We start from the raw sequence: 15244 nt of genomic DNA on the forward strand, positions 1-15244 counted from the left end.
GTCACAATAATTTTGCATCTTCCCGGGAGCAGAATTTTATGATCTTATAGCAAGTGTGATATAAAAATAGTTTCATTCTTGGCTTGCATGTTTGGATAGATTGTAAATGAACTACTTTGGCTTGTTTAGCCTTCTCAGCATGTAAGAGTTGATATTGTGGCTTTGAGGCTTTTTGAATATACTGTGAAAGAAATTCCAAGATCTCTTGCCTGTCAATACATTTGTCTTTGCTAAAGAAGGACAGTGAAAGCGGCCTGCTGTCAATACATTTGTCTTTGCTAAAGAAGGACAGTGAAAGCGACCGTCACTTCCGTTTGTGCACTGCAGAATACAACTCATGCACTTTGTCAGAGCATGTTTTCAAAAAAATTCTTTTGTTGGGGGAAGTGTTAAGTTACTAGGGCTTGAACTCAGGGCCTGTGCTTGTTAGGCGGGTGCTCTACCACTTGCGCCATGCCTCCAGCCTTTTTTGCTTTCGTTATTTTTCAGATGGGGTCTTGTATTTTGAACCTTGATCCTCCTACCTACATCTCCCACAAAGTTAGTTTTACTAACTTTTTACTGAGGCTGACCTTGAATGGTGATGCTCCTTGTCTCTGCCTCTTGAGTATCTGGAATTACAGGCATAAGCCACTGCACCTGGCCCCTAACATACTCTTTTTGACTGACATTCATAGTTTTTGCAAATTTCACCTCTTTCACCTTCAACTATTAAAAATGAAATTTTCATTATTTCAACCAGATTTTTGTTTAAATTTTAATTATATTAGCACAAGTTCTACAAGAGTTTTTCTCCATAAAGCATTCTTGTAAAATCTTGTTTTCAAATTTGTTAACTGAGAACAAACTTTGTTTACAGATCTTGATTTCTTTTTTTTTTTTTCCCCCTTGTGGTGCTGTTGATCAAACCTAGAGCCTTGTGAGTGCTAGGCAAGTCTCTGTTCCTGAGCAACTCCAGCCCCTCTATTTTGTAATGCTTTATTTTCTTCATATTCTTATATACTTTATTATCTCCAAATTGGACATACTTATCATCCATTTTGTATGCTATTTCAAAGTTTATCCTCTTAAATTTTTGGTTTATCGAAATTGATACTCTGCTTTCAATGAATTCTTAAGAGAGATGAAGAATTCCTTAAAAACTTTTTTCTTGAAAACTTCATGGACTGAGTGGAATGAAATATTGTTCTTCAAGGTTATTTTGTTTAATGTTATGCATGTTAATACACTAATTCTATGGAGATTATAATTTTATTTACTCTAACCTTTTTCTGTTTGCCTAGTGTTACTTAGATTTGCATAAATATTTATTGGCTCAAAACAGAATATTTTTAATAAATCTATTTGTCTAGTGCACTCTTATCAGCCATCAGTCTCTTTACCTAATCTATCTCACTATTTGAGTTTTAATTTTATATACAGTGTTCATAGCTTTTGTGGTCATTTCTTATTGTTTCAGTTGACTCATAGAATTTCAGCATACAGCGTATGAAAAAACTTCCACTCGTAGTTACATTTAAAATGTTGCCTATATTTGAAAGTAAATGTTTAGGTAATGAGAAAAAATCCTGGTTATATTATTGTCATGTTAAGAGGTGAAGACTTGCATAAAGGCGTGGTCATTGGTTATGCATAAGTCTAGAAACTACCATTTCTGTTAAAGTAGGTGTTCTGGTGCTTCTCAGGTGAAGACACGCAGCCGGCGTTGGCTAGAAACCAAAATCAAATCTGCGCGCTCTAAATTACTTACACAGCCTTAGATGGTTGTGGGTGTTTACCTACAGTATTGTCATTTTACTGGTGTTTCTTTACTTTAAAAGTATGGAAGGTTGGGTGCTGGTAGCCCACACTTGTAATCCTAGCTACTCAGTTGGCAGTGATCAGGAGGATCATGGTTCAAAGCCAGCCCAGGCAAATTGTTCTCCAGACTCTTATCTTAAAAATAGCCAACACACAAAAAAAGGGCTGGCTGAGTGGCTCAAGTGGTAAAGAGCCTACCTAATAAGCATAAGGCCCTGAGTTCAAACCCCAGTACCACAAAAAAAAAAAAAAAAAAAAACATGGGGGAATGTATTTGGATGAACAAAGCCTAATCTAGTTTGAAGTGAATTTATAAGACTTTATACTAGCAATTTGATCCTTTGTATGTGTATAAGCTGATGATAATTGTGGGCATTTATTAATAGAATGCTTATTTTTTTAATTTTAAATGAATAGAAAGCACGCTTTTAAAGTTTTGTTTTTCAGTTAATTTTTTTGTTTCACACTTTAAAAAAAAATTATCTAAAATGTTATTGACTGCTAGCCAGATGCTCATTTGGCTGCTGAAGAAGAAGCTAAACGATTAGAAGAACTACAAAAACAGGCAGCACGGGAGAGAATGGAGCAGTTTGAAAAGGCACATGAACGGGGTTTCCAAGCAATGAAAAAGATCCATTTGGCCCACGTAAGAACTTCTGTGACTGTTTCTGATGGCATTACAGAAGTGGGTGGTGCTGGGCTCAAAGCAAGGGGGTGTGAAGGGTGTTACATACGCTCTCTGACTCATGTGACTCAGGTTTAGTTAGGTTAAGTTATTCTCACAGTGTATCACTAAATCTAAAAATTTTCCTGGTTTTTAAGTTTATTTAATCCAGAAAGAGCCTGAGAAGATTAATCCCTTTTCTAATGTAATTATTTGGGCTTCATTTGTGCTCTGTAATTTTGAGGATTAGATTCATTGCATATCTATTGAGCAAAGCAGACTATTGATTCAAAGGTAAAGTGATGATCCTTGCTATCATGGAGCTTTGAGAAAGTATTGTCAACCTAAAAATATGGATAGTTTTAGCCTTACTTTGTCCTGCTGATTGTTCAGTCAGTAAGCATTGTAACAGCATAAAACAATTCATCTTGTTGGAAGTGTACTTTTATTTTCTCAATTTGCTAATGCATTTGGGAATTTTAAACACCCACCTTAGTAAGGAGTCTTTAAGTACTTCTATGGAAATTAAACTCTTATCTCATAAAAGTTTATTTATACTATTTGAACTAAATTAAGACCGTTTCCCTTGGCTTCTATAAATTGGAAGTAAATTTGTGACAAAAATAACTGAATGTCTAAATTACTAGTCATTCTCCTCATCTAAGGCTAACACCTATAGAAAAAATACACATGAGAGAAAAAAATCATAAAATAAACCCATTCATCATAAAAACAGCAGTATTGAGTGTTTAAGATGTAGGCTCTAGCTTGCATGGATTTGCCTCTCTTCATTACTTGCTGTTTGATCTCAGATAAGTGACTTAGCCTTTGTGAGCAATGTTTCATCATTGTTTGATGAGGATTAACTGAGTTTCATAAAGCCTTTAGAAATGTGTGTAGAATTTCACAAGTTCACAGTGAATGTTAGTGGTACTAGTCATGGTTACCACAAGTAATACTGGCAGAGTACCACACCATAGTTCCCACGAGCCAGAAGAGTATGCAGGCTCTTCTACCTTCTTACAGAATTAATGCTCCTTACATAAGAGTTATCCAGAACTGTAATCTCAGTGCTAATAGACGGTCTCCCTTTCCTATGTGAGCTATGTTGCCGTAGACCTTGTTGTGGTCTGGCACTTGTTTCCTGCTGGGTCTGCTGTGACTAGTGGGTGGCCTCTATCTGCCTCTCCAGTTACGTATTTCTCTTTAATCCCCTTGCCCTCCATGCTCTAGCCCTTGCTCTAGTGTGTGCTTTGAGCATCACATGCCTTCATCTCCACACCTTGTGCACCGTTGTTTTCTTGTTATTTCAACTACTCTTATACCCACTTTATCCAACTAAATTCTCATCCCATCACTGAGCAGTTTCCCTTGCTCTTCTTTACCCTTCACCACCAAAATTCGGTTAGATAACTCACTAAAACTCTGCTTAAACTTTCATATTAGGCATACTCTAAGCTTAAAGAGATAGACAGGTCCCTTTTAATTATGAGAGTCACAATAGTGACTCTCAGTTAACCCACAGTCACTCTGATCTCAGTGCTTACCTGATACATATATATCAGGAGCCATGGAAACTCAAATAGAAAGTAACTTCATGACTTCCCTCAGAAGTCAGACACTTTTGTAACTTTATTGCCTAACCAGTACCATTCTCTTTTGCTACTAACATAATGCTACTTCTTTGTTGGTCTCATAATTAGGTTAGGGTTGAGATTTTTTTTTCCCCGAGAATTTATCGCAGTATCTGGTATTCAGCAAATGTTTGTTGAGTGGATAAATTAATTAAATGTAATGTGTTTTGGTGCAGAACAAATGGGAGGGCAGGGGAAGGAAGCCTAAGCCCTGCTCCTCATGGTCTCCCCACTTTCCCTCCCTGGTTAGTGATACTAGCCAAAGTTTGATTCCTCTGTCATTAATCTCTATTCTTGAAGAATCAAGAGAAGCTAATGAAAGAACTCAAACAGCTGCAACAAGAGGACCTGGCACGTAAAAGACAGACTGTTGCACAAATGCCACCACAGCTAGTTGAACTTCCATACAAACGAAGTGAAATAAAAGATGACTGGCAGAGAGAGCTGGAATTTGCCTTTGAAGATGTGTACAATGCAGACAGAAGTAAGATATTTTCCATAGATTTTCAGCAGTGCTTTTAAATGTTTTAATGGGAAAATATATTTGTAATGATGAAGCAGTTTTTCTTTTTGAATAAGCTCTCAGTTTGAAAGAGACCCTCATATTTAAATGTTCAAATTATAATAGCCTTCAGATTTTTATGAATGATCAAACTCTTTAATCATGTTGAGATAGAAACATGTCTTTATATTTCTTTTTTAAGAGGTGAAAGGAAATCTGATTTTGCACCTTGAACCAGAGCCTTTGCCCACTGTGACTGACCAGATCCAAGATGAAGACCTGGACCTTTCAATGGAACAAGAAAATAAAGGTAAACCTGAGGACCTTCAAGTGACAGATTCTGAAGTAATCTGTCCTGATGAAACAGTAAAAAGCTCCTTCAAAGCTGAATATTACAGTATTTCACAGAAAAACAAATGTTGATCATCAGTCAGCAGGAAAATCTATTCTAGTTTAAGTACAAACAGTGACTGATACAAATGGGAACGGTGACAGGAAGAAAGGACATTTTTATACACACAGGAGAGGAGCTATTGTACTCATATGTACATGAAGTATGCAAAGTATTAGGTTAAGTTAGATACTTAATTATGAATTCATTTGAAGGGTTGGCATTTTTAGAACAGAAACCCTATTGTGTTTAATTTACTGCTGGGTTCTTTCTGTATAGTGTTGCATAACGCAAACTTTGGTCTCCTGATATTCATGTCTGACTCTGGCATCCTGAACTTTTCCACTCAGCTGTCCTGTAAGTACTTAAAACTCAGCGTCCGGCCATACATTTATCATCATTTCTTGCTTACTGAAACTTCTTCCTGTCTTCCTTATCTTAGTGAATAATGGCACCACAGTCTGTGGTTACCCAAGCCAGACACTTGCCTTCCTCACCTTAAAGACCAAGTCCCCTTCATTGAATTGACCTCTGTATATTCCCCCACCACCACGTGTCTATGGGTACTGCCTTTACTAAAACCACTCAGACTTCGTATCATCTGCACGGGACATTGTGAATGTAGCCCTGTAGGGTTCCAACTTTAAGTCTTGTATTAGAATCCTCAAGTAGGGGCTCTAAGCTTTATCTGCCTTTTGCTATGCCCCCAGTGCTGTCCAAACAAGTATAGGTTACTGTGTTTTGAGTTTTACATAGACTCACTTTAAGATGGTTTCTGTGCTCACTCGCCTTTCTTCCAGGGTTCCCACTTAAACTTAATTTATGCCTTCTGCAGAGTCTTAATTTCTTGCTAGATCAGTAGTGTCTTTAAGAAGATATTTTCACCATTCATCATCTTTGTTTGTTTCTTTCATGGGAGTATCATGCAGATCTCTGTAGTTTGTCAGAATTGTAGGTCTGGCATAACCTAAGGGAGAATGGTTGTTCTTCACCTCCTGCTTGATCCCACATAGGATTGCTGACTTATTGTCTGCCAGTATCTTTCAAAGTTGGGAAACTTTTCAAAGTTGGGAAACTAGACATTGTAGCACACATCCATAGTCCTAGCTACTCAGAAGGATGAGGCAGTAGGATTGTTTGAGCCCAAGAGTTCAGGGCTAGCCTGGGGAACTTGGTGAGATACATTCTCTTTAAAAGAAAAAACAAAAAACAAAAAAACCTCTAAGAATCCTGTTGTTTACTAAATCCTTATTTTAAAATATTCACAGCTAAAGGCTGGGGATGTTATTCTGGTGGTAGAGCTCTTGTATAGTATGTGTGAGGCCCTGGGTTTAATCTCCAGTACTGAGAAAAAATATATTGGTAACTAATCTATTTCTTAAAAATGAGTGAGTCACAAACCAACGGTGATTGAAAGAAGCAGGCAGAAATTATTACCTACATGTATGATTGTGAGTTTATGTGAAGTTAAAACACAAAACAACAAGTAAGACTAAGGTTATCTTTAGAGTGTATTGATTGGGAAGAAGCAGAAAGAACCTTCAAGGTGCTGAAGTGTTCCACATAAGTGTCTGGATGATGGTGGGGGCAGTCTAACCAATGTTCAGTAATATGGCTACTTGGAATTGGCTTAATGAATTCCCTCCTATACGATGAATATATGCTAATGAAAATGAAAACCAAGAAAACAAAAAGATCTGGATAATGTTACATAGATGTAACTATAAAACTCTGTATTGTGCATTCTTTTTAAGTTAGAATTTTTTTTTTTATTTTTATTTTTTTTTTGTGATACTAGGGTTTGAACTCAGGGCCTCACACTTGCTAGGCAGCCCCTCTACCACTTGAGCCACTCTGCCAGCCTTTTTTTTTTGTATTGGGTATCTTTGAGATAGGGTCTCTCTCAAGAACTATGTGGCTGGGCTGGCCTTGAACCACGATCCTCCTGAGTAGCAAGGATTATAGGTGTGAGCCACTGGTACCCAGATAGAGTTTTTGTTTTGTTTTTTAATGTGGGTAAGGAACTATAGTTTGCCAGTTTTCAACCTTCAAAGAGATTCTTAAATTTTATTCCTTATTTAGCCAGAGCATATATTTACATCACAGCTCTGTTGTCATAGAGAATTATTAGTTCTCTGACTGGGGACATGGCTCATGTGGTAGAGTGCCTACCTAGCAAGCAAGTGTGAGACCCTGAGTTCAAACCTCAGTACCATAAAAAAAAGAAAAAAAAAGGGAATTATTAGTACTGTCAGCCTGTATGAAAGAATGCTTGAAGAAATACCTTGTTTCGGGTTTTTTTTGTGTATGTGTTGGATAACTGAGGGTCTCTTTTATGAGAGTAGGTGGGAGAATGACATGGGCGTAACCAGTTTGCCACAGAGCCACATTTGGGACTATTCTCTAGCAGAGAGAAACTCACAGTGCATGTTTTAAATACTGACTTTAGCCAGAAGTTAATCAGGGATTATGCACTATGTCATTTAGTGAGCAGAACAAGTGTCCTCCTGAGAAGTGTCTAAACTTCAAGTTCATGTCACGTGCATATTGTTAGAAAACAGTCACATGTTGGCAGCTTTCCTATTTGAGTTGAGAAATTTTTCTGGTTTATAAAATTAATGTGTGGCAATACTGCTAAATTATAAATGTTAAGGAAAACAAAGTTGTGCTTTTGTTTTTAACTAAGTGATTGTAACAATAACTGAGTATAAAGATGAGTAATTTGCCTGGCATATATCACAGGTATTAAGTTTTTTTTCTGTTTTCTTTTTTTTAGACCCCTTGGCTATGAACACTCAGCATATCACTTCAAAAATTCTTTTTAAAAAATTATTAAATAAGATTCGAAGCCAAAAATCTCTCTGGACTATTAAATCCATGTCTGCAGATGAAGGTGAAATGACAACTGTTAGTGAGACTGGAAGTAAAGCAGCAGGAGCAGTTGGCAGCAAGGAAAGAACATTATCTTCTGAGCAACAAGGTGGCTCCATCCGCTTGTCTGTTTTATAGCTCACAGCTCTTTAAATTGTTCAAAACTATGCACATACCTGAGAAATCAAGAGTAGAGTCAAAAGTTTTAAAACATAATCCTGCTACTTAAAGGCAACAAACAAATGTTGAAAACCTTAGTGCTCCTAGACCACTTTCTATGTAGTAGTAATTCATATATACGTTAATTCTAGTGAAATCAAACTGAAATTAACCAGTAGCCTGTTGCTGTGGCATTTAAGTTGTTTCTATTCTTGGTTTGGTGTTGTTTTTGCTTTGTTTTGTTGGTTTGGTATCAGTATTTCCTGCTTTTTTGGTTTTTTTGGCAAAGCAAGCACTCTTACCACTTGAGCCACACCTCCAGCCCTGGTTTAGTATTTCTACGTCTTTGCCCAGATCTCTTTTTTTCCCCCCACATTTTTATGTCACAGTCCAACTCCCCCTACCCCCAACACACACCAAGTCCCCAGTGGTCCGAGGTTTGAATTCAGAGCCTCACGCTTGCTAGGGAGACACTCACTTGAGCCAACATGTCCCAGTCTCCACTTGTCAGTTCTTGCTCTTGTTTCATAAACTATTGGAGTCCTATTCAGAAAGTCATCAGGTGTTTTCCCTTATAAGGTTCAGATTTTCAGGTCTTACATCAAGGTGTTTAATCCATTTAAACTGATTTTTTTTTTTTTTTATATAGGGTGAGAGATAGGTAGGGTCTAGTTTCAGTCTTCTACATGTGGTTTTTTTTTTTTGTTTTTTTTTTTTTCTTTTTTGGCAGCCTTGGGGTTTGAACTCAGGGCCTCATGCTTGCTAGGCAGGCACTCTACCACTTGAGCCACTCCATCCATGCCCAGTCTTCTACATGTGGGTATCCAGTTTGCCCAACACCATTTTTCAAAGAAACTGTCTTTTTTTCCAATGCATGTTTTGGCACCTTTGTCATATCAGGTGGTTGTAGCTATGTGGGCTTATTTCTAGGTCTTCTATTACTCTTTTTTTTCCCCATTGGTACTACTGGAGTTTGAACCCAGGGCTTTGAACTTGGCACTCTACCTCTTCAGCTGGGCCTCTAACCTCTATTATTGTTTGGGTTCTTTATTTTGCTTTTTGAGACAGTCTCACTATGTAGCCCAAACTGGCCTTGAATTCATTATCCTCCTGCCTCAGCCTCCCAACTGATGAGATTCTAAATGTGTGCCACCATACCTGGATCTTTTATTTGGGGGAGGGGAGGTGGTATGGGGTTTGAATTCAGGGCTTTGTGATTCCTAAGTAGGCGCTCTAGGCACTTGAGCCACAACCCCAGCCATACCACACCTAGATCTTTACATACATCTTTATTTCTTAGGAAGGACTTTTGAAAGAAGAATTTCCAAGACCAAAAATAAAACCACGTTAATGGCTTTTTAGTGTATTTTATATTTCCCATCAGAAACTTGGTGTTTCTTTATTTGTTAATTTTAAATCTTTAAAGATTTTTTTTCCCTTAAGTAGGCTATTAAAATATTTTCAGAAGTCACAAAGATCATACCAATAATATTTCCTGCGATTATGTATGGGCAAATGAGAATTGTGAAGATGTAACTCCTCTCTTATTTTGTATTGTTTCGTAGTTTTATCTTTTGGATTCCTTTAAAGATGTGATTGAGTTTGTGTAGAAATGTTTTGCAAGAAGGTTTTTGAGAGACGTGGCTTGCAGTCTATGCTTGCATGTTGGATTTCATTCTACATAAAACAGAAAGCCTTATAATAATGTCTTTCGCATGACCTCTTGACATGGTCCTCTTGGTTTTCCTATCTTCATTGGTTCCTCCTCTTTGTTTTCCTTTGCTGTTTGTCCACATTTCCATAATCATTTCCTCTGCCCTGAGAGCTAATTCCTCAAATCTGTTTTTTCTTTCATATCAAAACTCCTTTCGTTGATCCCTAATGTTATACTTTATGTTATCATCTATTTACTGATGTCAAAGTGTGTGTTTCTAGACTTGGCCTCCCCTTTGCATTTAACTTACTTATTTACCTATGTATTTGACATCTTCCTTTGTATATCTAAAATTTGTGCAAAACTGAACTCTTAATATCCGCTCTCACCCTATTTCTGCCTTTTGTATAATCCTTCACAGTTCAGTACCTGGCAGTATTTTAATTCCTTTGCTCAAGCCAAAAAGTTCGTAATCTTTCTGGTTCCCTCCTTTCATTTCCTAAGTCAGTAAATCATGTTGGCCTCATACTCAAAATCTATCCAAATCCTAACTATATCTCACCACTTGCCATCCTAGTTCAAGCCACATTTGTTTCCCATTATCTTGTAGTAGTCTGCTGTCTTCAGCTTTTGCCTTTTTCTGCTAGAACCTACTTCACAGAGTGATCCTGTTAAACACAGGTCAGCCCATGGCATTCTTCTGGGTGAAGCCCACCAATGGCTATTTTACTCAGTAAAAAGCAACCTGTTTACAGTGGCTTCAGAGCCTTGTATGTGTGATCTGCGCATGCACACACACACACACACACACGCCCCACACTCTGGCTCTTTCCATCTATCTGATTTCGTTTTTTGCTACACTTCCCTCCCCAGTCATTGTACTTTAAATGCCAGCTTCCTCCCTATTTCTAAAACAAACAAACATAGGCTTGTGTAGTCTTTGTAATTGTTCATCCTTTTTTGCTAGAGTTCTCCATGGCTTCCTCCCCTCCTTCCTTCATATGTTTATTCAACTTTCACTTTCTCAATGAGGCCTTCTCTGACCACTTTATATAAGATAGCATCCTTTCCCCTCTCCAGTTGTACCCCCACACCCTTCACTTCCTATCTCCCTTACCCTGCTTTTTCTCCATAGCTTTTCCCAATATCTCATGAGCAGTAAATTTACTTTCTCATTCATTCTGCTGATTTTCTTAACACCTACCCCTCTGCATCCCACCCGTGAGGGTAGGATCTTTGTTTTGTTCATTTGTAGTATCCTCAAGAGTCTAGTGCCATATACATAAAATGTGCCCAGAAAAGTTAGTATTTGTTAAGTTAATCGAATATCTTTTAAAGTAAGAGATGTAATTTGGGAAATCAGACATATATGTAATATTTAAAGCCATGGGCATGGAAGCAATCTTCAGGGGAGAGAATTCATAGAGAAGAGGGCTATAGAAGGGACTGGTATGTCCAGTCCATAGCCAAGTTTTTTGAAAGAGGTTCTGTATGAATAGAGTTTCTCCATTCTCATCTTGCTTCTTTCTTCCCCCTTTTCTGACTGTACTCCATATATATGGATTTCTTTTCAGTTCATTGAGTGAGCCAAGCATCTTTATTCTCACAGGGCCTTTCGTACCTGCTGATCTACTTGGATAGATTTCCTGTTCGTTACCATATGCCTTACCTAGCTGATTCTTCCTTACCTTTTAGGTGTCTGCTTAAAGGGCATGTCTTCAGAGAAATCAAATCTGAGCCACTAATCAATATAATCTTTAATATACTGTATTGCATAGTAGTTTGCTTTTCTTAATGTAGTACCTATCACAATTTCTAATTCTACAAGTCTTTTGGATGATTACATGAAGTTTCAAACCTACTTGAAACCTGTTTTCATTGACCACAGTGTCCCCAGCATCTAGGTGCCAAAAGACTGAGTGAATAAGCTTGCCTGAAGAGTATCTGGTTATCCTGATAACAGTGAGAGTAAATTGCTTCGAGTTTCTTCTCTGTTCTGGTTTTCACAAACAATAAAAATTCTAGTATCTAAATATATCAACGATACACTGACATTTCCTCAGCTTCTCTTTTTTAACTTTGATACCTTGCTTATTTCACGTTTTTCTGTTGTGTTTGAAAACCCTGCCAGCATGCATTTTTAATCAGATCTTTACTTTTTCTTTGTTTCTGATTTTGGTCTTCCATTAGGCATGTGTTCGATGGAATAATATATCTGGTGATCAAGAAGATGACAGAATCTTAGCTAAGTGTTCTACTTAAAGTAGACTATGTTAATCTGTAAATTTTTATTATTTTGCGCCCTTCAAGCTTGACAGTATGGTTATAATAACAATTGTATCATCTATTGCAGTTGTTGAAAGTGATACATTGACAATTGAGTCTGGACCACTTTCTAGTGAAGATAAACCACTTTCATGTCAAACAGAATTTGGAAAAGAACAAGGTATTTCTTTTTCTCACTTCCTCGTATTACACTTGCTAGGCTCATCAGGTCTTTCCCCAGTAAGATTAAATGTAATAAATGAACGACAGGGCATTGTAGTGGGTTCAGAATTCTAAGCAACTGAAACTAATTTTTGATTTGGGGATTCCCACAGAAGTAAATGAGACTCCACCTGGCATGACTGTCGCTCAGAGCTCAGTTCTACTTCATCCTCAAGAAGAAGCAGTCAGAGTTAGAACATCAGCAAGGCAGAAACAGGTCATTTGAAATTTTATTTTTAAATGTTTCTTTCTTCTAGGTACTGTGATTTTGTTTGAATCATGTAATTTGTCTTACTTTCCAGCTGTTTTTGATTTCATGTTTTTCTAGTTTGTCTTACATAAACATTTGATAAAATGTTATTTCGTTTTCACTTACACTATTGATTTAACCCTTACCGTGTCTGCTTTATATTTTATATTTTAAACCTTTTATAAGGTTTTTCTTTTTTTTTTTTTAAGGCAGAGGCTCTCTTAAGAAAATTCAGTTGATCCTAGCTGGCCACGGGTGGCTCACACCTGTAATTCTAGCTACTTGGGAGGCTGAGATCAGGAGGATCAAGGTTTGAGGACAGCCCCAGGCAAATAGTTTGCAAGACTCCATCTCTTAAAATAACCAGAGCAAAATGGATTGGTAGTGTGTCTCAAGTGGTAGAAAACCTGCTTTGCGAGTGCCTGCTCTGCATGTGCAAGTCCGTGAGTTCAAGCCCCGGTCCAACCAAAAGAGAAAAAAGTTCAGTTGATCCTACATTGTTTCTGACACAGTGCCTTAAGTATTTGTTGAACTACCAAGTCCTCGTCATAATGTTAGATACTAAATGGGCCTTGTAATCCCAAAAGATTATTGAAAAGTAGTGTTTTAAAGGGGAAAAAAGCTTTTTGCTTTCTTTTTGTGGTACTGGCAAGCACTCTACTACTGATTGAGATCATTCATTTTTCACCCCTTAATACATCAATATCTTTTGCCTTTTTGTTTTTTGAGGCTGGTTCTTTCTGCATAGCCCATGCTGGGCTTGAACAGTAAGTTCATGTGGCCTCTGCATGCCTGGCTTCAATATGTATTTCTTAATAACAAGGACATCCTCTCACATAATCATATGACAGATATTAGATTCAGGACGTTTACCATTGATCCAGTACTTTACTCTATATTCATTTCTAATTCAGTCAGCTGGCAGTATTTTTATAGGATTCTTTCCCTCTGGGATGGGATCCAGTCTGAGATCATATACTGTATCTAGTTGTCATGTCTGTACTCCCCTTTAGTCTGGAGGAAGGAGTTGCTTTGTTTTGTTTTCTTGAGACGTGGTCTTGCTCTGTAGTCCAGGCTGAACTTCAATTCATGATACTCCTGCCTCCCGAGGGCAAGGATTACAGTCGTGTTCCATCATGTCAGCCTCCATAACTACAGGTTTGGTTTGATCTATACTTATTTATTGAGATGGTACTGGGATTTGAACTCAGGGCCTCATGCTTACTAAGCAGGCACTCTACCTCTTGAGTCACTTCACCAGCCCTGTTTTGTGTTGGGTATTTTCGAGATAGGGTCTTGAGAAGTCTTTGCCCTGGGGCTGGCTTTGAAACCTCATCCTCCTGATCTCTGCCTCCTGAGTAGCTAGGGTGACAGGTGTAAGCCACTGGCTTCCAGCTTCTGCTTGTAATAAATGATTTCTTTTCAATTGAGAAGTAGGATTCTCTGAGCTAGTATTTCTTAGAAGTTTTCTAATCTAGAATGGTGGTATCCAGTAGCCCTTTTCATAATGATAATGTGATGTTCCATATCATATGCCCAGTGTGGTAGCTGCTAACCAGGTGAACTGTTGAATACTTAGTGTGACTAGTGTAGCTGAAGTACCGAACTTTAAATTTTAATTTGAATTAATGTAAATTTAAACAGTCACATGTGGTATGGGAATGTAGCTTAGTGGTAGGGTGCTTGCCTAGCATGCATGAAGCCCTGGGTTCCATCCCTAGCACCACAGAAAACATACAAACAAAAAACTTAAATAGTCCTATTTAGCTAATGATGTCTATTAATAATACAGTTCTAGAGTTGCCACAAGCCTGTAGACAGTCTAAATTCAGTGGCTCCTGTCGCAGAGGAGCTTGCTATAGCCATTATTGCCTGATTGAGAATAAGGAAGGAATCAGGCTGAGATATTTTTTATTTTGAAAACAAGATAGTCCTCATTAACTCTAATAGAAGCACTCTTTATAAAACTGCAAATGCATTCCTTTTTCCACTTATTTAGTAAACATTTATGTGTCGGAGACTACACTAAGTACTGCATTTGGCAGGCAACAAAAGACTAGTCCTTTGGCTTCCAGATAGAAATCAAAGTATTACATAAGACCTTAATATTTAATTTCTTTAGTCATCATTCATACAAATAAAGAAGTGAGTTTATAGATGTGAACATGGAATTTGGCTGCTCAGTGTTGATAGCTTCTCTGGAGGTGGTTCTTTGTGGTGATCACGGTTTTCCCACACTCCCAAAAAACAGAAGTAGTTAATATGCTTATTTCTTCTTTTCTCTCTGCTCCTTTATACTTTTCTCCCTTTTTTCTTTTCCTCTTTTCCCATCTCTTCTTCCTGTCATCCTTTGGCAGTGCTAGCAACACTTCATAGATAATAGATCCACTTGCTGACAAGACCTATTTCTTTTTTAATGTAATGCATATGAAGTTTCTTTTGTATGAGCTTGTTGTTAACAGATCAGTAGTATTTTTTATCACCTAGATAATGGAAATAGAAGAGCAAAAGCAAAAGCAGTTAGAATTACTGGAACAAATTGAACAACAGAAGTTAAGATTAGAAACTGATTGCTTTAGGGCTCAGCTGGAAGAAGAAAAAAGAAAAAATATTCAACAGACTAAGGTAGGATGCAGGAAATCTCATCCCTATATAAACCATTGGGGGGGTGGGCGTCAAGAAATATGGTCATGACAGTCAGAAAATTAAATGCCTTTCTTTTTATTTGACCATTTAATAACCTACATTTGCAACAACCTATGGGTTTTTTTCTTTAGTTTCTGTTGAGCGCTAATATAGGTAAGACTGTGATTTGTGGGAAATTTGTATGTT

The 15244-nt window shown here is 37.5% G+C and overlaps 1 protein-coding gene across 11 annotated transcripts in view; it reads left to right on the plus strand.

Annotated features, from left to right (window-relative positions):
- The window catches only part of LOC109677740 (centrosomal protein of 295 kDa-like), a 50529-nt gene that overhangs the window by 14352 nt on the left and 20933 nt on the right, over positions 1 to 15244 (plus strand). For 7 of the 11 annotated variants that reach the window (XM_074081101.1, XM_074081135.1, XM_074081112.1 and 4 more), the window contains 8 exons: positions 2306 to 2446; positions 4399 to 4582; positions 4803 to 4910; positions 5271 to 5348; positions 7768 to 7971; positions 12029 to 12121; positions 12276 to 12379; positions 14900 to 15037. In XM_074081101.1, the coding sequence (XP_073937202.1) occupies positions 2306 to 2446; positions 4399 to 4582; positions 4803 to 4910; positions 5271 to 5348; positions 7768 to 7971; positions 12029 to 12121; positions 12276 to 12379; positions 14900 to 15037 (1050 nt within the window). The remainder of the gene's footprint in view (positions 1 to 2305; positions 2447 to 4398; positions 4583 to 4802; positions 4911 to 5270; positions 5349 to 7767; positions 7972 to 12028; positions 12122 to 12275; positions 12380 to 14899; positions 15038 to 15244) is intronic. The other 4 variants (XM_074081174.1, XM_074081127.1, XM_074081121.1 and 1 more) reach the window with 4 other exon arrangements.

This window comes from Castor canadensis, chromosome 1 (genome assembly GCF_047511655.1).
Source record: "Castor canadensis chromosome 1, mCasCan1.hap1v2, whole genome shotgun sequence".
Lineage (NCBI taxonomy): Eukaryota > Metazoa > Chordata > Mammalia > Rodentia > Castoridae > Castor > Castor canadensis.